This window comes from Rhinolophus sinicus, chromosome 5 (assembly GCF_057876585.1).
Source record: "Rhinolophus sinicus isolate RSI-liver-muscle chromosome 5, RSI-T2T, whole genome shotgun sequence".
In the NCBI taxonomy this organism is placed as follows: domain Eukaryota; kingdom Metazoa; phylum Chordata; class Mammalia; order Chiroptera; family Rhinolophidae; genus Rhinolophus; species Rhinolophus sinicus.
This window is the reverse complement of record NC_142505.1, coordinates 51,172,616-51,195,159: the sequence shown is the minus strand read 5'-3', so window position 1 is coordinate 51,195,159 and position 22,544 is coordinate 51,172,616. Positions and strand designations below refer to the sequence as shown.

At 33.1% G+C, this 22,544-nt stretch overlaps 1 protein-coding gene across 4 annotated transcripts in view; it reads left to right on the top strand.

Moving 5' to 3' along the window:
- The window catches only part of TASOR (transcription activation suppressor), a 46,731-nt gene that overhangs the window by 10,216 nt on the left and 13,971 nt on the right, over positions 1-22,544 (top strand). For all 4 annotated transcript variants that reach the window (XM_019724209.3, XM_019724210.3, XM_019724212.3 and 1 more), the window contains exons 3-15: positions 50-142; positions 792-864; positions 1,277-1,368; positions 1,868-2,023; positions 3,609-3,733; positions 6,249-6,280; positions 6,972-7,077; positions 7,876-7,979; positions 8,057-8,160; positions 15,600-15,672; positions 15,759-15,830; positions 16,800-17,498; positions 20,847-21,253. In XM_019724209.3, coding sequence (XP_019579768.3) covers positions 50-142; positions 792-864; positions 1,277-1,368; positions 1,868-2,023; positions 3,609-3,733; positions 6,249-6,280; positions 6,972-7,077; positions 7,876-7,979; positions 8,057-8,160; positions 15,600-15,672; positions 15,759-15,830; positions 16,800-17,498; positions 20,847-21,253 — 2,136 coding nt within the window. The remainder of the gene's footprint in view (positions 1-49; positions 143-791; positions 865-1,276; positions 1,369-1,867; positions 2,024-3,608; positions 3,734-6,248; positions 6,281-6,971; positions 7,078-7,875; positions 7,980-8,056; positions 8,161-15,599; positions 15,673-15,758; positions 15,831-16,799; positions 17,499-20,846; positions 21,254-22,544) is intronic.

The window sequence follows — 22,544 nt, the reverse complement described above, 5'->3', positions numbered from 1 at the left end:
AAAATGTAGTCACATGCTATCGAGTTGTTATAGATATAATTTCATTTAGTTTACAGAAAAGCGAAGAGAACTGAAGTTTGATGGCCGTTTAGATAAAGAACTTGCAGAATCCTATGCATTTCTGATGGTTGATCGATATCAGGTGAGTGATCCCACTTTATAAAAAACAACTTGAGGTTGTTCCCATTGTAAGTTACTAATTTTTCAATTACTCAACAGTACACGTGATAATTATAAACTAACATTTTTATGATGTACAAGTAGAAAAAATGATTTAGTAGGGCAAAGATATTTCTTTTTTTTTTTTATTTATTTGTTGTTCAGATGTGCTCATTTTCTCTCTGACCAAAACCTATTTTCTTCCCTTAGAATGTGTTTGATAATGCATAATTTTCCGTTTGTTAAAATAGATTATCTTCTATATTGTTGTTATATGTACAGGGAACTATTTTTTTCTCCTTTAAATGAAGATTTTTTTAGATGGAGTTACTTTTTCTTTAAATTTTTGCCAGTTCTAATTCTCTCTGAAAGGGGATGTTTATATATGAGTGACATGAATTCTGAGTATTTGTCACATCTAACATAAACAAAAATGGATTTCAGCTATGGTTATGTTGGATGGGCAGGCCAATTTCACATTAATATTTAGTCATAAACTAGCATATATAGAAAATTTAATGTAGAAAATACATAGTTTAGAAGTCTAGATTTTATTTAAAATAAGTTTACAAATTATCTTTAAACACTTTTAATGTATTATGATTGTAAGATGAAGTGTTTTATTTATTTAGGTTCAAAGCATATGTGAAAAAGGATTACAGGTGGGCCAGTCCAAAATAACAATTCTTGGCAGTCCTTCCATGGGTAATCTTTTTTGTTGTTTACCTACTATTAAATTGGTATTTAAAAATATATTGTCTGATTTTGCTGCAGTCCTTATAATTATGTGTGTGTTGTCATGTTCCTAGAAAAGGAGACTAATTTTAGTTTCTGCAATTTAAAACCAGTTTTATCCTTTGTTTCTGATTTTGCATGCTCCAATTTGATCAAAAATTATCTTTTTTTGTTCTTCTAGTCCTAGTGATTTTGAAGAGTTTGATTAGTTTCATGTTTTTTCTGGTTTTATATTTGCTTTACTTAAATATCAGCTATCTTTACTATCATTACATTTTTTAAAAAGGTGTTATATTGTTTATCTCTTACCATTAGGTTAAATATTTGGATTTTTTTTGTATTTGTGTCCTTATTCAAATTAAAAATTTTCCCTCTTTACTAGGTATCTATCTTTCTAGGTATGCTGATCTATTACAAGCTAATCCTTTGGAAGCTGGATCAATGGGTGATGTTGTTATTTTTAAAATAATGAAGGTAATTTCAACTTTTACGTTTCATATATCAAAGACCACATTTGATTTAGGTTTCAGTCAGCCGTATTTCTAGGAGTTTGATTAAATGAAAACAGTGCCTACTTGTGTTTGGTATTATATATAAAGATAATTTTGAGATTGGTTTGCCATTTTTGATCTAAGTTTACTGTACTTCAGAGTTTGCTTTCCTTCCCCCCAAAAAATAAAGAATGAAGAATGGAGGGTAATATGTTGGTAATGTCATTTAAGCTAATGAAGAGTGTTGTGAATAAAATTTTTATTTCCTTGTTATTAAATAAATTCAAACAATTTTTTTTCATGGTTAACTTTGTTTTCTGCTTCAATATTGGTAAAGACTGTTGGGTGTTACTTCACTGAGGTAGTAGTGGGAAAAACAACTTGTTATAGGTGATCTATTTTCAAAGAAATAGTCTATAATATTAATTTCATATAGTCAATAACTAGGTTTGGGTGGACTTAAAATGTTTTCTCTATTTTAGGGTAGAATAAAGAGTATATATGACCCCATGGGTGTAAAAAATTTGGAATCTAGTAAAAGTGCTTTGGACCCAACACCAAAGCACGAATGTCATGTGTCGAAGAATGCCAATAGAGTTACATCACTTTTGGCTTACAGAGCCTATGAGCTTACTCAGGTAGGTACCTGTATCCATTTTAGTGTTATGACCTGCTATCTATTTGTCACCAAATCCTTTAAAATATCTCACTTTCACTTCCTTCTGCCACCACAGCAGTCTAGACTCTGATTTTTACGTAGTACTGCCAGACTCCAGTGTCTCTCACTGCTATTTGTTCAGTATTTCCAAGACAGCTCAGAAACACAGAGTGGCTCCTCAGACTTAAAGATACTAGTCAGATTCCTTAGCCTAGCTTACCTGGCCTGTAGACTGTGACCTCCAGCTTGGTTTTTGTTTTGTAAGATCTCTGCCCTCAACACATCTCAATTCATTTTGAAGGCTTGGCTTCTCCTGGCCTAGAAAGATCTGCCAAATAAAATACTACTCATTCTTCAAGGTAGAGTTTAAGCCCCTTGAAATACCTTAATTCATGTCATTTTGTACTATTGATTTGATAGATATTTTCTATTTTTATTAACATTTTTCTAAGATGCAAACTTAGAATTAATTTTTAAGCTTTATTCAGATGTAATTGATACACAATAAAGACATACTTAAAAGTATATTATTTGATGTATTTTAGTCTTGTTTTTATATGCTTGATTATAAAGTAATATTATTATTAAACAAATTTATAAAAACAATGTATCCAAATGGATTGTATGTAAAAAGTAGTGCTAACCTCCCTGGAAATGTTTTCCTTTTTTTATTTCTTTCTTTAATTTTTACTTTATTTACATAAAATAAAATTTATTCTTGCTTTTTTCCAAGAATCTTTCACAAGACCTATTGTTTGGAGGCTTTTAGCAAAAATTATATTCACCAAAATCACCTGGGCTAACTCATTTGGTTACTTTCTGGACAGTAGTATTGGTAGATACGAGACAAAACTATAAAGTAATTATTGACTTTTCTAGCAGTACTTGTAAACTGGCTTGATATTTCCAAAAAATTTCCAGGCATTTTTAGAGCAACAACATTAAAATCAGTAGTTTCCCAAGGGAATGGACTTTGGACAATGTTTATAAATGAAGGCACTCTTTAACGAAAATCACTAGTCTGCAAGTCAAAACCCCAATCTAATGAATGTTGTAAATAGGTGAAGGGAAAAGGCAGATGGGTAGTAGCAAGAGGGTCAGCCATCTTTGTCACCTATGTAACCTTTTCCGCTGCCCTTTTGCTTCTTTGTCTGCAGTTAGAGCCAAGAATGTGTTTTTCTTTTGACATGATTTACAAAATTTGGTAGGTTTGGTTGAAGTTCTGTCATTAGTATTTTACTTTTTATATCAAATTGGCTTTCCTGGGCTGACCTGGGAGCTTAGGCTCCATTTGTAGCATTTTTATGAGGAAATTTGTTGCACAGTGGTCAACTCTTCAGAAGTAAACTTTTGAAATACCTATTCTGGCATCTGATATATATAGAAGCAGAATATTTTATATTATGAAGTGAATATAAAGTACAAATAATTTTAAATTAACAAGTAGTACTTAAATATATTTTCTGTTAAAGTCATATGTAAATGTTATATTTCTCAAAAATGAGGCAGGATTCCACTCTACTTGCCTTCTTAAAGAAGTTAATTTTGCATTTTCTTATTTTTAGTATTATTTTTATGAGTATGGCTTTGATGAACTAAGGCGAAGACCAAGACACGTGTGTCCATATGCAGTTGTGTCTTTTACTTACAAAGATGAGAAACAACCTCTGAAGTTTGCACCTTTATCAAGGTAAGATTTATGAATTTTGGCCATAATCCAGAATGTTGTTACAGTAGATATCCTGCACTGCCTATTTAGGAGGAATACTTTGTTTTCTTCCCAGTTTTTCTTCCATTGAAAGTAATTATATACTTAAATGGTCATGGTGACTTAAAAGGTTACTGTGAAGGACAAATAAAACTTTGGGGAAATAGAAACTAAAATATACTTAAATCTCACTGATTAACCTTTTTTCCTTGATATTCAAGGTTTGCATAGTTGAGTAAATGCAGTTGTTAGAAGTGAAATTTTGTGTATTAGCTCTCCTGGAAATGGGGAGCTTCTACTAAAGATGCTCCAGCCCCACCTTAAACCAATTAAATATTTATTATTAAGTAGCTTAGGGATTGGTAGATTTTAAAAGCTTCCAGGTGATTCTGATTTTCAGTCAGAGTTGAGTACCAGTAATGATTTCCTATAAGCTCTAATATAAGGTAACCAAATCCAAAGCAATTTCCCCTTTTTTATTCCCCATGTGGTTATTCGAGAAAATGTTTTGACAAAGTTAAGTAAACTTATAGGTATGCAGGTGAAATAGTCAAATGTCTACTTATTTTAACTTTTGAGTGTCCATGTTCAAAAGCATGTATGACATCTATTAATTTAGAATAAGTGCTGTTTTAAAAAGCCACATTTCATAAAACCTACTATATATTTTTGAGGTTGACCTCTTTATCAGTTTTCCAGTCAAATCGTCTTGTCTTCATTTTGTTTGAGAGCCAGCACTTTTTTTCTATCAGTGAAACCATCCACAGCCACAAGTACGGATTCACATAGTAGCCAGACAGTTGTATTTTTCATTTTTTTTGTGTGGCTCTATATTTATGATCTCGATGATACATGTACTATAGTAGTGCCTTTCAGAAGTGATCTTCAAAAGACACAGCATTTAATAATTATGAGGTCATACTCCCAGGATTAATGACTATCCATTAATTAATTTCCTTTGCTTCTTTTTGATTCCATCTCTTGACCTTCATGTCATTTAAAACAGCATTGATTGAACATGCTTGCTGTACCTTGAATGCCCACTATGAATGCTCCTGCCTCAGGGCCTCTACTTTTGCTGTTCCCTCTTTCCCCAGTTAGCTATATAATTTACACCTCCACTTCGTTCAGACCTCTCCTTAAATGTAACCTTATCAGTGAGGCCTTCTATGGATTTTTTTTTAAATCATATTCTTTTTCTTTTTAGCTTTTTAAAAAAAACTATTTTAAGTGTGTTTTTTTAGGACCTATCAGCTCCAAGTCAAGTAGTTGTTTCAATCTAGTTGCGGAGGGTACAGCTCATAGTGGCCCATGTGGAGATCGAACTGGCAGCGTTGTTGTTAAGAGCACTGTGCTCCAACCAACTGACCTAACGGGCTCCCCCGGGTTTTTATTTTTAACCCCTAGCTATACTCTTAGTCTCTTTTTCCTCTTTATTCCATAGAACTTAAAACCATCATCAGCTGGTAAACTAGATACCGTATTTTGCTATGTATAATGTGCACTTTTTTGTCCACATTTGTGAGGGAAAAATAAGAATGTGCATTATATATACATGGGTAGTTCTAATTCCGTATCTATATAAATGTTTTTAATTCTTTTATTTATGCTTATGACTTAAAAGTGTAACTCTAGAAATCAATAACGATATCCGTATGCAAAATAATATTCTGGAATACAGTCATCGATTTTGTTGAACTTACGATGAACTTGCGATGATGAAGAGTTCTTGGCCTTCTATTATGCGTTAAATATTATAAATTTGTTATCGGTACATAAAATTGCTTGTACCTTGCATCTGTTCTGTGTTTTGTAATTGTTACATAAAATTTCTTGTGCCATAATATGTTAAAAAGTAAATGCCAAAATTCCTTTATAATAAAAAAACAAGTACCTAAATGTAAACAAATAAAAATTTGAATTAAATTAAAAGATTTTTTTCTCTGAAAGTTTGGGCCAAAATATGGGTGTGCATTATACACGGGAGCGCATTATACACAGCAAAATATGGTACTTTTGATTGTTGTCTATCTGCCTTATGAGATTATAAGCTCTATGAAGTCAGTGGCTTTGTTCGTCCCTTGTAATCCTGTTACCGGGAATGGTGCCTGGTAAATAATAGGAGCTTAGTAAGTATTGATTGAATGATGAATGAATATATTTAAATATATATTGAACCTATTTCTTCAACTCTTACCACCAAAATAAAGTAATTTAATGGACTCTATTCTCTCCTGGTGGATATTTTTTGGGAAAAACAGCTCCCTTAGTTTGGGACAAATAAGATAATTCAAGTCAAGGAAGTCTTTTCTCCAAAATAAAGAATAAAAAATTTGTAATAAATATTTGTAATAAATAATACGTTCTTTCTACTTGGATGATTTAATTCTATTGTATAATATGCCATTAAAAATAGCAGTTCTATCAAGGTCCTGAATGTTAACTTTCACGTTGATAGCAATCAGTAATGTTTTTCTTTTTAAAAATTTATTTGTAGATCTAACAGCTTTAATGCAGATAGAAACACAGGTAAGATTCTTATATTTCTTTCCTTTCATTTTCTAAGTTGAAAGAGTACGTACACGTAGTAAAAAATAAGTTAAATGCTTTTATTTTTATAATTAATGAGTCTGCAAAGTATGAAAAAGAGGGTGAGGCCACATTTTGATGTAGCATCAACATTTGGTCGTCCAAGCATAAAGTCTCCTTTGAGAAGCTGCTTCTGCTAGGACTAGATCAAAAAGTTTAAGCACTTTTGATTGATAAAGGTAAAAAATAAAACAAGTTTCACATCTCAGCTTTTTAAAAATATTAAATTCATCAGAGGTTTAGGTCAAATTTCTCCACAATGAAAAGAGATTAAATAGAAGATGTAAGACATTGTGTATATTTATGTAGTTAACTGGATTTAATATAGCCTGCTTTGGAGGAAATAAAAGGGTATTAACTGTGTTGTCTTTGCTCCTCAGCTTTCTGATATGAAGACATTTAGAAAATATACTTGTTATTCTATGCAGCTGGAATAATTTTGTAGGGGAAAAGATACTTTAAACAAAAATCCTAGTATATGAACTCTCCCGTAAATACAAACATCAAGTATTTTGTTTTTTTATTCCACAAAACCTGTTTCCAGATGTTTTCCCCCTTATTTCTAGTAAACATGTGTTTGCTTCTGAGCTGCCAAGAATTTTTTTGTTTGTTTGTTTTGTTTGTTTTTTAGATAAATTTAACTACACCTTGTGGAAAGGACAGCTTTTAAATAAAGGAAAGCTTTTGTGCTATATTTCTCTGAGGTCAGCCAATCGTGCTTTTTTGCCTATCAGACTGTAAGTATGTTACATTATAAGAAAGTAGCAATAAATGGCTGCTCATTATTCAGTTTATTTTGCTTTTTTCTTCTTATATTTAAGTTTTACTTTGGTACATAAGAGCTTAATACAAATATTGGTTTGTTTTTTTTAGACGATTGATTTGATAACTTTGGAAACTTAATTGGTAAAATGAGCCCTCTGCTTTTCTATCTTGATTTGAGAATAGTCTAAAAAGTCGTATATATTTATGGCATGTAACTTTTTCTTAGTGAATTTAAATCTTTAAAGTGATTTTTAAAAGTTTTATCGTAGTTAGATATATTTTCCATTTAGCAGTTTGAAAATGACAGACTTAAAAGTTATCAGTTCTTTGTTGGAAACAGTGTTGATGTGAGTTAAATTAAAATTTATAGACTGTTTTCAGTCTTGTGCAACATGTTGGAATATAAAGGTGTAAAATGATCTTTTGGTACCACCACAGTAAACATTATGAGCCTTCATAAATGTTTGAAGATTAAACAGTATATACTTGAATTGTCTTTAATAAAATGACCTTATGCCCTTTGTGGTTAGTAATATTGGCATGTAGAATTAGTTTCTGCCTTAAAGTTGGAAGGTTGGTAGTATTGCCGGGCTGTCTCTACCTGTATATATATCCGGACTTTTCGTATCAAATCCTCTTTAAAGTACGATGTTAGTAAATATGCTGTTCTGTTTTCTAGCAAGATACTTTTGTGGGGGTGGGGAGAGAGATAACATTGCTATAGTTAAAAATACAGGTGAGGCAAATATGCTTTTTTAATTTTCTTTCAGTCCTGAGAAGTTAGATGTTGAAACAGTTATGAGTATTGATCATCTGAAACAGAAAATCCCTCCAGCACTGTTTTACAAGGACGCATACTTAGGTCCAAATGAAGGTAAAATAATTTAATTGTAGTAAAATAAGAAGCAGACTTGAATGTGAATATTTACTGTGTATTTTTTCTCATGTCAGTTTTGAAGAATGGAATGTATTGCAGCCTGTATGAAGTTGTAGAAAAGCCAAGAATTGGAAGTAACATGGAGAGTTTACTGCAAAAACTGGAGAAAGAAAAGCTTGTGAGTCAAATTTTAAATGTTCTTTATTCTCCCTTTAGGAACATGCATGTTAATATTTCAGTTTATTTCATTTTTTGCCTCTGAAAGTACCACATGGTTTCTGTCTTTGTCGCTCCCATTTAATTAATAGCGTTTTGCTATGGCCTTTGCTACTCTCCTTTTTAGCTATGACACTTAGACCTTCTAACAAACTGTCTTCCATTAAGTATCTTTGTTGATTTTGTGATTGTGACTGTGATAGTCAAAAAATGTTTATTGAATATTATTTTTTAATGCAGAGTATATAGTAGTTCAGTAAAGAATGAGACAAAGAGACTCTTCTCCTCAACTACACAGAGTGATAAATGGAGTTACTCAGATAGATGTGTTTTATTCTGTTTGAAGATTGAAGAAGGTGCTTTGTGCGGTTGAAGGAATAAGAACACTATAGTAGTTGGGGGGAAACTGGTAGAATGTGAGGCTGAGAAAGTGTGTAGGAGGATGTCCTGCAGCATGTAAAATAGCATCTTATTGTGATTTTAGCATAAATTTTCTGAAAAATAATGAGTTGATCATCCTTTTATAAATTGATATCTTTTAATGTTCATTTGCCTCTTTTTCCCTTTGAGTGGCTTATGTTTTCTTACTAATTTGAAGAGTTTTGTATGCGTGGGGTACTAATACTCAGCTATGTGTATGTACTATAGTGGTTTTTATTTGCATTTTCCTTTTTACTTTGTTCATGGTGTTTTTTGAAGAACAACTTTAATGTAGTTGAATTTATCTGTCTGAATATTAACACTTGTAAAGGAATCTTCCTTATTCAGATATTGCCCTGTATTTTCAGTGTGTTAGGATTTTGCCTTTGGCACTAAGTCTTTAAAAATATACTGTTTTGTTTTTCATGGTATAATATAGGAATCTAACTATTATTTCCCCAATGTGAGAAATAAGTTGTTCCTAAATCATTTACTGACTAGTCCATCCTTTCTACACTAAGAAGTCTTGATATCAGGTAGGGTAAATTTCACCGCTTTTTTCAGCTTTTTTAGGAATGTTTTGCTATTTGAGATTCAGCTTTTTTTTCAAAAAACTTTAGAATCAGCTTTTAGATCCCTGGTCCTCCCCCCCCCCCCCACACACACACACACAAACCTTATTGGGATTTCTTTTATTGGAATTTGGAATTAAATCTGTACATCAAATTAGAGAGAATTAACATCTTTATGATACTGTCTTAATCATGAGCAAGATTATCTCTTTACTTCTTTCGGGTATTCTTTTAATAGCATGTCATAATTTTCTGGATATTGCTTATTTTTTGTTAGATTTATGTATCCCCAGGCATTTTATATTTTTTGATGCTATTGTAACAGTATTTTTCATTTCAGTACATTTTCTGTTGTGTATATAGAAATGTAATTGATATTTACATACTGGTTTTATGTCAGATCCATATGTGAAATTTGTTTATTTTGTAAATTCTTTGGGATTGGTATATAGATATCATTATCTTGGAACAACATTGTTTTGGTTTTTCCTCTTTAGTCTTGCTTTTATTTTTTATTTTTTATTTTTGTAACTGTGCAACGTAGGATCTGTAGTACGATGTTGAATAAAAGTGTAGACATTCTTCTTGATTTTCAAAAGAACACTTCTAACATTAACCATCAAGTAGGAAGTTTGCAGTAGGTTTTTCATAGATACCTTTATCAGTTTAAAATTTTTTCTTTTTTCTTTTTTTAACCTTGAGTGGGTTTTGAATTTAATGCACTCCCCTTTTGCACTTATCAAGAAGTTCCGTGGTGTATTAGTCAGGGTTTTCCACAGAAGATTTTACACACACACACACACACACACACACACACACACACGTGAGAGAGAGAGAGATATTATAAAGAATTGGCTCATATAATAACTTTATTACAAAGTTATGGAGGCTGGAAAGTCTCCAGATTTGCAGTTGGCAAGCTAGAGACCAAAGAGAGCTTACACAGGGTAGTTTCAGTCTGAGTCCAAGTGTCTGAGATCCAGGAGAGCTGATGTTTCAGTTTTAGTCCAAAGGCTGGGAGGATGGAGGGTTTGGGGCAGGATTGATGTCCCAGCTCAAAGGCAGGCAGGAGGGATTTCCTCTTAATCCAGGACCTTCAACTAATTAGATAAGATTCACCCACATTGGGGAGGTCAGTCTGCTTTACTCGGACTATCCACTTATGTGTTAAACACGTCCAGAAACACCCAGAGTAAAATTTGACCAAATTATCTGGATACCCTGTGGCCCAGTCAAGTTGATGCATAAAATTAACCATTACACATAGTATTTATCCTATAAATTTAAGATGAATTATATTTATCTGTTCCCAGTATTAAGTTATCCTTGTGTTGCTGGTTTAGAATACTCCCATCTCTTTTTAAAAAAATAAATGGTTTGGTCTATGAATGCTTTGTTTAAGAATTTTGTATCTGTGATGATGAGTGAAATCGAGCTGCGATTTTTCTTTTTCACATTGTCCTTGTTTACTTTTTGTATCAGTGTTATACTAGTTTCCCAGAGTTGAGTTAGGTAGTCTTTCCTCATTTTGCAATGGTTGGATGTATATAGGATTAGAATAATCTATTATTTGGATTTTGGGTGGCACTTAACTGCAAAACTATGCCTTTTGTTTATGGATGATTTTAAAATATTCAGTTTCTTTAATGGTTGGGTCCATTTGGATATATTATGGTTTTGTTTTTTAGGAACTTGTCCATTTATTCTGTTTTTTAATTTATTGGGATAGAATTGTTTATATAGTCTCTTTTTAATAGCTGCCCAGAGCATTTTTGCATGATAATATTTTCATTGTGCTTTCTTTTGTTAGCCACTAGAGATTTGTCTATTTTATTAGTTTTAAGAACGAAATTTGGTTGTATATTTGTTTTACTGTTTTGTTAATGTCAACTGTTTTATTAACTTTTACTTTTGGGGAGTTTATTTGGTTATTTCTGACTTCTTAAGTTGAAAAGGTGGTCAATGAATTTTGAGAGTTCTAAGTATTGCTTTAGTTACATTCCACTTTTTTTTTTTTTTTTTTTTTAGTTTCAGGTGCACAAGACAAAGCAAAACTTAGACGTTTATCATTTATATCCCTCACACTGTGTGAACCCCTCTCCCCCATCCACTACCCCTCTGACATCACACAGAGCCATTACATTTCCACTGTCTCTATTCCTAATGCTGTACTCCGCTTCCTGTAACCATATACATACAAATATATACATATACATATATATATATATATTTTTATATAAAATTATAGTTGGCTTTCAGTATTGTTCAGCTTCAGGTGTACTGTGCAGAGATCAGGCATCTACATCACCCCTGAGGTGGTCTCCCAAATGGGACACATGTCCAGCGGATACCCTACAAAATCTTTACATTATTGATTACGTTCCCCAAATTAATTTTCAAAATGCCGTGGCCATCTTGTGGTTACCGACTATTTTCTAAACCTCTCACCTTCCCCTTATCCCCACCCCCCCGTCCCTCTAGCAACCCTCAATTTTTCCTCTATGTCTCCAAAACTGTTTCTGATTAGTTCATTCACTTATTCTTTTCTTTAGATTCCGCATATAAGTGAGATCATGTGGTATTTGTCTTTCTCTGTCTGACTTATTTCACTTAACATAGTGTTCTCTAGGTCCATCCATGTTGTTGCAAATGGTAAGATTTCTTTCTTTATGGCTGCGTAATACTCCATTGTATAAATGTACCACCGTTTCTTAATCCAGTCATCTACCGATGGGCATTTCGGTTGTTTCCATGTCTTGGCTATTGTGTATAGTGCTGCAATAAACATAGGAGTGCATAAAGATTTTTGAATTGGAGTTTTGGATTTCTCCGGATAGATACCTAGGAGTGGGATTGCTGGATCATAAGGTAGTTACATTTTCAGATTTTTGAGATACCTCCATACTGTTTTCCATAGTGGCTGCACCAATCTGCATTCCCACCAACAGACATTCCACATGTTTTAATACGTAGTGTTTTCATTATTCAATTAAAAGCATTTTTTAGTTTCTATCAGGATTTTCACTTTGGCACATGATGTGGAGGTATGTTTTTAAATTTCCAAATTACGAGAATACTTCCTTTTGTTTTTCATAATTTAATTTCATTGTAATCAGAATAGGTGGTGATTGTTTGAAGTTATTGAGACTTGATTTAAAGCCTACTTTGTGGTCAAATTTGTACATTCCTCCTTTGTATTTGAGAAAAAGCATATTCTTTAAATGTTGGAACCTGGGTACACAATTCTGGGTTGACAACTATTTTCACTTAGCACTTTAATTATACTACAGTATCTTCTGTCTTTTATTAGCACTTTGATTATACTATAGTATCTTCTGTCTTTTATTTTTGTTGAGAAGTCAGCTCTTACTCTAATTATTGTTCCTTTGTAGATCCTCTTGTTTAGTTTTTCCTTTTGCTTTTTTAAACTTGGGTGTTTTATAGTTACATTAAATATATCTAGGTGTAGATTTCTTATTTATGCAGCTTGGTATATAGTCTCCTTTCAGATCTGTGGACTATATCTTCATTTCTGGAATATTAATCATTATCTCTCTTATTATACTTCATTTCTTTTAGACTAAGATTGAACCATCATGTGTCAGACCTTTTCATTCTGTTCTTCATGTTAACTTCTCTAGTGTTTTCCATCTACCTGTCTCTCTGCTGCATTCTGAGTAATTTCATCATAGCTATCTTCTAGTTTACAAATTCTGTGTCTAGTTATGTCTAATTTGGTGTTCAACCCATTCATTGAGTTTCTGATTTCACAGAGAATATTTTTGATTTCTAAAAGTTATATTTGATTTTTGAGATGTACCTCACCATTTTTTTAAACAGATTTTTGTTCATTCTTTCTGAGATACTTACTGAGTATCTATTATGTTCCAGGCACTATTCTAGGAGATAGAGGTTATATTCTGGTATTTCTTACTACTATTTTTATCAAAATAAGTTTCATCATTTTAGCCATTTTAAAGTGTATAATTCAGTGTGAGTTTTAGTAGATTCACAATGTTGTGCAACCATCACCACTATCTAATTCCAGAGTATTTTCATTACCCCAGAAAGAAACCTCATATCCTTTAAGCATTTACTCTTCATTCTTTCCTCCAGTCCTTGGCAACCACTAATCTCCTTCTGTCTTTATGGATTGATCTATTCTGAACATCTTATATAAGTGGAAGCATGCATTGTGAGGCCTTTAATGCCTGGCTGCTTTCTCTTAGCATAAGAATTTTAATGGTCATCCATATTGTAGCGTGTTTAAGTAATTCATTCTTTTTTTATGGCTGAGTAATATTTCATTGTATGGATAATGCCACATTTTGTCCATTCATCAGTTGTTTCCACTCTTTGGCTGTTAGAAATATTGCTGCTACGAACATTTGTATACTAATTTTTGTGTGAACATTTTTTCAATTCTGCCAGTTATTTTATTTCTTTAAACATTCATTTCATACCTATTGTTTTATGTATTGCATCTGATAATTCCAGTTTGAAGCTCTTGGGTGTTTGAATCTTTTGTTTCTGCTGAATCTCACTTAGGTAGCTTAACTCCTTTTAAGCTTGGTCATTTAAGATTGTGAGCTTAATATTTTATATTTTTAATGTATTTCTTGTATAAAATAATTTCCTGTGATGTTATTGAGAAATCAAAATAGTAGAATTAAGTAATAAAAATCCACAGACTGGGTTAAAACTATTTTCTGAGGGGGAAGGAAACAGTAAGGTGTAATAAATAGAGGCAGCAGGAGCATGGAGTTTGCAGGTGTTTCCTTTTCTAGAAGGCTAAAACTGTTTCTTTGAGCTAAAGCAACGTGTATTACTGTGAAGCCCTCTTTGTCTGCCCAAGGATTGTTTCTGGGTGTTGATTCCCTTTAGAAATGAGGCCCCTTAGAGGACAAGGGATTTTATAAAGGCTACTGAGCCAGTGGAATTTTAAAAACCTGGTATTTGGAGTGGGTGAGAATTTAAGAACATCTAATTGTTTCTCCTCAGTGACCACACAACATGAAAATTTTATTTGTGCTTCCCAACTTCCTGTTCTGAGAACTAGGAGCTGGGCAAAATGTTAAAAGGGATGTGATATATAAAACATTTTAGATAAAAGTATTTGAGTCTGAAACAAAATTTCAGGTACATTGTCCACCTTACTTTTGAGTGTTCAAACAATGTTTCTATTAAATGTAAATTGGTAGCACAGTCACTTTTTGGCCTTTAAACTATGGGTTCTTACACAGACTTTGTTTATTAGAATTATTTAGTAGGTATTTAAGTAGCATAAGTTTTCCTTCAGAACCCAAATACCCTTTTGTGTTTAACTGCCATGCTTAGTTTACCCTTTAATCCAAAAAAAAAAAAATTACTATGAACTGTTGCAGTAGCCCCTGAACTGAGTTTGAGTTCTTCACATTACTTTGTTTTCTTTCCCTCTCTTCACAGTGCTGTCAACACTGTTTTTTTTTTTTTTTTTTTTGGAGGGGGTTTATATTCCAGTTCAAAAGGTATACTTTCCAGGGCACTCCTGGCTAGCCTAGAATTCTTGTCTTTTTATAATATAGACTAAGATCTTTCTTTCTAGACTTGTCTGACACATTTGTCCTAGTCTGTCCTTTTGCCAGTCGTAACTATTCTGATGCCTGCAGACTGTCCATCATATGATAACTCTGCCTTTGCTCATGATGGTACTTCTATTGAAATGTCCGTCCCACAACCTCGGGCTCTTGGCAAGGTACCCATCCTTCAGAATCCACCTCCAATACACTTTCAGTGTCTCTTCTGACCATAAACAAACTGCAGTTTTCCCCCTTCATGTTGCTTTGTAAGTCTTTTTGAGAAATTTTCTTCTTACCTAATTATTGATAGTTCCTGTGTTACTCTGTCCACCCAGTATAAACTTCTTGAGATCAAAGATCTTGTGTTGCCTGTCTATGAAGCTGTTTCTGGCAAGGCAAATTGCGTTACATGTGAAAGGTGTTCATTAAATATGTGAAGAATTAGATTATAACAACACATTTCATTTGAGATTAGCCTAAACTCTGTATTTCCAACATCCAGCATGTTACCTTCACAATTCACGTGTCTTTTGAATTGCTGAGGAAAATATTTGAAATCTTTGGTCTTTATATTTTAGCTTCAAAGAAACATCAACAACTTGGACAGTTAATTAGGGGAATTTTCTCTTTAAAGTTATGAAAACTAAGGAGTTTTTTATTTGATTAAAATTCTGTTAATTAGCAGAACTGGAAAGAGTTTTAACTAATTCAATATTTTTTAGTATCAATATTTTTCCTAAAGATGATCAAGAACTTTGTTTTCTTTATAATTAGTGGAAACTGCTGTGTGTCTGCCTTATAGTCAGTAATAATAAAGCAGATTCAACTTCTTCCCTCTTCCAAAAATGCAGGTTCTTGTTAAACCTTTGGGAGACCGAGGATACCTTTTTCTTCTTTCTCCTTATCAAATGGTTTCTCCATATGGTAAGTAATCTCTAATTTTTATAATTCTTTTTTAACTTGATACTTGAAATACATTGCTAATGAATTTGGCTTCTTATTATTTTTAGAACATCAAACTGTCAAGTCTCGAGTCCTACATGCTTTGTTTCTATTTCCAGAACCTAGAAGCATAGTTTCTTGTAAGTTTTTTGAATATCTAAATCCAGTTACTTATAGATAACCTATATTTTATTGAAAATTTCCAGGTAACTTACTAAATATTTTGTCTTTCTTACATCATGGGGGTATTACAATACTGAGGGTATTAAAAGGTATTAACAATATAAAACAAATTATATAACTTGATTTTTTTTTTTAAACTATGAAAAATTATTTAGGTTTTAATCAGTGTTTTCACTAAATGTTGGTTGTAATTGTTACAGTACTATAGCTTCATTTTTCAGGGTTTTATATTATGATATTTTTTAGCTTGGTTCATGTTTGCATTCAAATTTTAGCAATTATAAAAGCATCATGTGCTAGGTTAAATATTAGGCCATTCAAAATTAATAAGAATTTTTTACATTGATGTTAGAGAAAATTTGCTATTCACCATTTCTAAGAACTAACTGTAATGCTGTATTAATAAATAGTTCCCACCTAATAGGTTTCACTGTTAGATTGAGATTCTTAATGGTAGACACTCAGTGCCTGCATATATCTCTTTATGGGGATAGAGAATTCATGTGAATTTAAAGTTGTAATAGGAAGGAGTGACATTGCTATCATTTGCAGGATTGTCTTACTAGGAGCCTCAAATCTTGTCCTGCTTCTTTATTTCTCCTTACATTTTTCTTGCCACGAGTTGAAAGGCCTAGGGACAATAAGAAATGAAGATCTTTAATGAGTGGGTATTTTTCCTCTAAAAATATGTTCTGTAATTTCCTTTGTTTCAGTTTCTTATTGGCTCATTTTAATTTTAGATGCTTGGACTTAGAAGCATGCTATTCATATATTTCTATATTACATGTATGTATTAGGGTATACACTAGTTTGGTTCACCATTAATGTATGAATGTTGTTACATTTCTTTGACAATATGTAGATCTGTATTTCATTAGTTTCTTAATTGCTAACATGGTTTATTATTTTTGTTCTTTTGTTTGCAGCACAAAAATGTTCAACCAATGCAGCACCACAGGAGAGACATGAGAACATGCCAGATATATTAAAAATAACTCAGTTTTTACAGTTTGCTTTGATTCAGTGTCGAAAGGAATTCAAAAGTATAAATACTATAAATTTTCATTCTGTTGTTGAAAAGTATGTAAATGAATTTTTTAAGCGAGGTTTTGGTTCAGGTAAACGAGAGTTTATTATGTTTCCATATGCTTCACGATTAGATGATAAAAAATTCTTATACCCAGCTCCAAAAAATAAGTCCCATATTGATGATTGTTTGCATACCTATATTTTTCGGCCTGAAATGTATCAGTTATCTATTTGTAAATTAAAAGAGCTGTTCGAAGACAATAGAAAACTTCATCATTTCAGTCAGCTTTCAGATTATGAAGGCCAAGAAGAAATGAATGGTACAAAAAGGAAATTTGGAAAACGAAATAACTCAAGATGTGAGACTATTAAACCTGGAAAGCAGAAGTCATCTCACTCTTTGGATTATGATAAAGATAGACTCAAAGAATTGATTGATTTAATTCAGTGTAGGAAAAAAAATGTGGGTGGGGACTCAGATACAGAAGATATGAGAAGCAAAACTGTCTTGAAGAGGAAGCTTGAGGATCTACCTGAAAATATGAGAAAGCTCGCCAAAACCACTAATTTATCTGAAAATTTCCATCTGTATGAAGGTAAAATAGCAGATTGCTCTTATATAGTATAAAAATAACAACCAAAAATATAGTAAAGTAGTTCTTTCCTTTCTTCTAGTATGGGAGTGTGCAAATTACAACCTAAAAGCCAATCCAGCCTGTTCCCTGTGTTTGTAAAGAAAGTTGTATTGGAATACAGCCATGCCTATTCATTTATATGTGTATATATAGCTGCTTTCACACTGGAACGCAGATTTGGGACAGAGACCCTGAGGCCCACAAAGCCTAAAATACCATCTGGTCCTTTACAGAAAATATTTGCCAAATTCATACCCTTGCACTTCAGATTTCTGAATTGTATAGCTTAGGTTAATGTCAGAAAATAAAGTATGCTCAGCTTTTACCCTACTAATTGAATCTCCTATCCTTTTATATTCCTTTAATTTTATAATTGGAAAAAAACAACATAGAATATTGTGGGGTTCTTTTTAGTATGTTGCTTAATGAAAGGAACCTACTGAGCTTTAAAATAAAATTTCTTAGATGTGTACACATACTTTTTTCTACTTTAGGAGTCAAGTAATATGTTTGGCTTTTTCTTTTTTTCTATTTTTCTTTGCTTTTTTGTTTTAATTGAAGAAAAATCAGAGACCCACCTCCCTTAAGTGTGTGTGTTTCAATATTGCAAATAATTTAAACTGTTTTTTTTCATCTAGAGTTTTAAGATCTTCACACTGCTAGTCCATAAGCATGAAATATGTTCCTTTGCATTCAGGGACCTTTGATATAACAAGCTATGTTTTGTGCCTCTGCTGCTGTTCTATTGACTATGGCAGATCTTAAATACTTTAAGAACATGTGGCTAGTGGTTGCCATATTAGATAGTGCAGAAAGTTTAAATTAATTGAAATGAAATAAAAATTAATTTCTTGTATTATACCAGCTACACCACTGTATTGAACAGCACAGATAGAGAACATTTGCATCATTGCAGAAAGTATTTGACAGTGCTGTTCTTTTTAATAACTTTCAGTTTTTTTCTTTTTCTTTCCAACGTTTTCATCCTTGTCTGTGGTCTTCATCTCTTGGATGGCCTTGTTGTCTTCCGTCACTCATTTTAGTATCATGTTGCTCTCAATATTGCTTTGCTTATTTGCTACCAATCTCAGCTTCTGTATTCATTTTTCAAGGCTTTGTTATAGATTGGCTACATCCAGCCTAGTTAGCCATGTTTCCCACTCTTCCTTCACATACTCCTTGGTTAAGGATCATCTCTATCTCAAAATATGTCATGAATTACCCTTTATTTTCTTTTTTCTTGAAGCATCAAACCTCATACATTTTTAGTTCAGATCCCTCCATAGCTTTCTGGCTGTTCTATTCCTTGGTGGTTTTCATTTCCTTTAGCTTATGCTGGATTTCTGCTCTGTGCTGAACCTGTTGACATTTACTGATCCATACTGTCATACAGTTGACTGTGTGCCTTGAGAGTTAAGAACTTACTATGTGTTAAGTCCTTTACATACCGGGGGTGCCAAAAAAATGTGTACAAGTGGACACTTTGGTCAACGTTGTTCAAGCAGTAGTTCGCCGTAATCAGAAGTGTCTGGACGCTGATGGTAACCACTTCGAGCACCTCTTGTAATTGCAGAGGTCAAACGTGACTTGTATTCATCTTTTGATATTGGTATATATTGAGTATTACAATTTTAGTAGTTTTTTCCTTTCTTAAAATGTGTATACATTTTTTTTGGCACCCTCTGTATATGGACTCATTTCATTCTTGAGTGCTAGACATTATCCTTATCTCATAAGTTAAATAACTTTAGATAAAGTTTCTAGTTCACTAATCCATGATTGAACTCAATTCTGATTCCAAAACATTGTTCTTAAACTTGGCTGTATTTCCTAGCACTGAGCACATAATAGGCAAGATACTTAAATTTTGGTGCCATTTTAGCTGACAATTAGACTAATTTTGTACATGTGAAAAAATATTTGTGGGTAAAAATCAGCCTTCACCAATAACTAAAGTGATGGGGAAACCATTCTAATTATAATAGACCAAAGGAGAAATAGGGCAGGGGAGAAGAGGTATATAGGTTAAACTAGAACTAGTGATGATCCGATTTCTAATGTTCCTCACTCATGTTTGTTTCTAGTAATTTTGCACACTTTATTTCTGATTTCTAAAAGTAGAGATTTAAGGGTTGGATTCTAACTTCTAAAATACCCTGATCTTGAGTTGGTGGTGAACCTACTCATTTTATATGATGTTACCTCCTGTCCTCCCTACCTCCTTTAACATCACATTTTTTGAGATATGACATATACAATGTACCCATTTTAAGTGCCGTCTGATTCTGGTGAGTTTTGATGGCTATGTTACCACCACTCCAATATATAGAACATTGTCATTACCCCCAAAAGTTGCCTTGTACTCCTTTGTAGTTAGTCTCACCCCACTACTGATGTGTTTTCTGTCTGCATTAGTTTCGTCTGCTCTATAATTACATGTAATTAGAATCGTACAGTATTCTGTTGCTTTTTTGTTTTGTTTTCTGCTGTGGTCCATTATATCCTACCTAGATTGGAAATCCTGACTTTACCCACCTTCAGCATTAAAGCACATGACTTTCTGACTGTCTACTCCCCTTTGCAAGTTTTTAAATATGTTATTGTGCAGATTATCCAGATTTATACTTGTTTGGAGCCATGTGTTAATATGTTTTCCCTTATAGTGCTTTCTATTCTTAATGCAAGTTTAGTGTAGATTTATTCAGGATGGTTTTGTTAGCTCTAAAATCCAAGCTTTGTTACGAATTTAAGTAATCTAGTCATTTGAGATAAGTCTTAGATAATAACAAGTTCAGTATTTTAAGGACTAAATGTAATAGAAATAAAGGAGGTAGAAATCAAATTAAGTCATTCTTCTTTACTTTTTAGTAGATTTTAGCATAGTCTGCAGATCCTCCTAACATTTTGTGAAATGGCAAGTGCAGATATTTTATCTCTTGTCAAGCACCTGGTTGACTTTGGGATTTTGGTGGTAGATTTTAAGGTAAACAGTATGGTTATTAATATATATATTACCCATGTCAATATGCAATATATGTTATCAACTTGATGCTTGAGCTCATTTCTCCATTAATAGATTTTTCAAATTATGTAAGTTTTCATTTAATAGGAATTTTGACCTATGTGCAAAATTTTAGAACCAGTCATATTTGTAAAGGATAGATGTAAAATCTAAGCCAGTGGTTTGATTGAGTTCCTGCCCATAAATACCTTATAATTAATTTTTAGGTATATTTTATTTTTTTATTTTTATGCTAGCCTTCCAAACTTAACTTTAAGGCATGACTTTTCTTTCTCTTTTCCCTTCAGAGTCCCCACAGCCTGTTGGCTCACTTGGGCACGATGCTGACTTGAGGCAGCAGCAGCAGGATTCCTCTAACTCTGGTGTTGCTGACATCCACAGGCTGTTCAATTGGCTGTCAGAAACACTGGCAAATGCTCGCCATTCTGATGCGTCCCTGACAGACACAGTCAACAAAGCCTTAGGGTTGAGCACTGATGATGCCTATGAAGAGCTGAGGCAAAAGCACGAATATGAGTTGAATTCTAACCTGGATAAGAAAGACTATGAGCAGCCTACTTGTGCAAAAATTGAAAATGTACATTGTAAGGGTACTCAGAGCCCATTGCTAGAAGTTGATACATCATCATTAAAGTATCCTGTTGCTGTTTCTACCAGTGAAGTAGGCACTGACCATAAACTACATTTGAAAGAAGTAAGCATGTGTCTTTTTTTTTTTTTAACTTCTATTTATTTAAGTGTGTTTTTCCAGGACCCATCAACTCCAAGTCACATAGTTGTTTCAATCTATTTGTGGAGGCCCAGCTCACAGTGGCCCATGTGGCGATTGAACCGGCAACCTTGTTGTTAACAGCACTGTGCTCCAACCAACTGAGCTAACTGGCTGCCCCCAGCATGTGTCTTTTGATTATCTTGTTTGCTTTTGTGAATATATGTGTGAAAGAGAATGTAGGTATGCTTCAATGAGTTTTTTCCCCTTTCAGAAAGAAATAAAATACACATTTCAATAAAAGTGTCCAGGATAATATTTCTAAGTTATTCCTTGTTACAAAGAGACAAGTACAGAAGTGGTGGTTTTCCTTCCTGTTTATAGGGTTACATCTAGTCAAAGATTTACCTGTTGTCATGAAGTTAAGGCTGGACAGTCTGTTTGTCAGAAATGGCTATTGGGAGTTAATTCCATATCGTTTCACAATAAAATTGAATCCTCAAAGCATTGCCTTTCTGCTGGTCGTACTAGAATCCCAGATGCAGTGACTAAAGTCAGTGCACCAGTGTTACAAGGTTATTAGGTATTAGGTGCAAAAGTAATTGCGGTTTTTGCAATTATTTTCAACCTTTTAAACTGTAGTTACTTTTGCACCAACCTAATACTTTGTATTTCTCATGCAGATAGGAGTGGAAAACAGTGGCCTTTAGAATTACCTCTGAAGTGACACTCAGTCTTGCTTCACAGGGATCCAGTTTATGATATGTACTTAGAGTACTGCTCTCTAGCTGAGAAGTAGCCTTATTTTCTCCCAAGAAGTAGCTGCATCACTGGGGACCAATACCAAACTGGCACAATATTCCTAAGGGTTTATTTCTAACTTACTCTTTCCTTCATTTTTTTTCTGCTCCGCCTTTGAATAAAAGTCATGGATATCCCCAGTCTTTGTGCATATAGTTTTGGGATACTTGTTTTAGGGGCAATATGAGGGAAGGAAGCTCACTTGGGGAGGTGTATAAATTAGGCACTGACAAACTAACCTATGTTAACATTTCCTAATGTATTTAATACTCTAAATTGGGTTAATGGGGGCATAGGTCAAACCCAGCCCATTGCCTATTTTTGTAACAAGTTTTACTGGAACACGGCCATGCCCATTTGCTTAGGTATTGCCTATGGCTGCTTTTGCGCTACAATGGCAGAGCTGACTATCTGACTATGTCGTCCACAAAGCATAAAATATTTGGCGCTTTACTGAAAAAATTTACCCATCTCT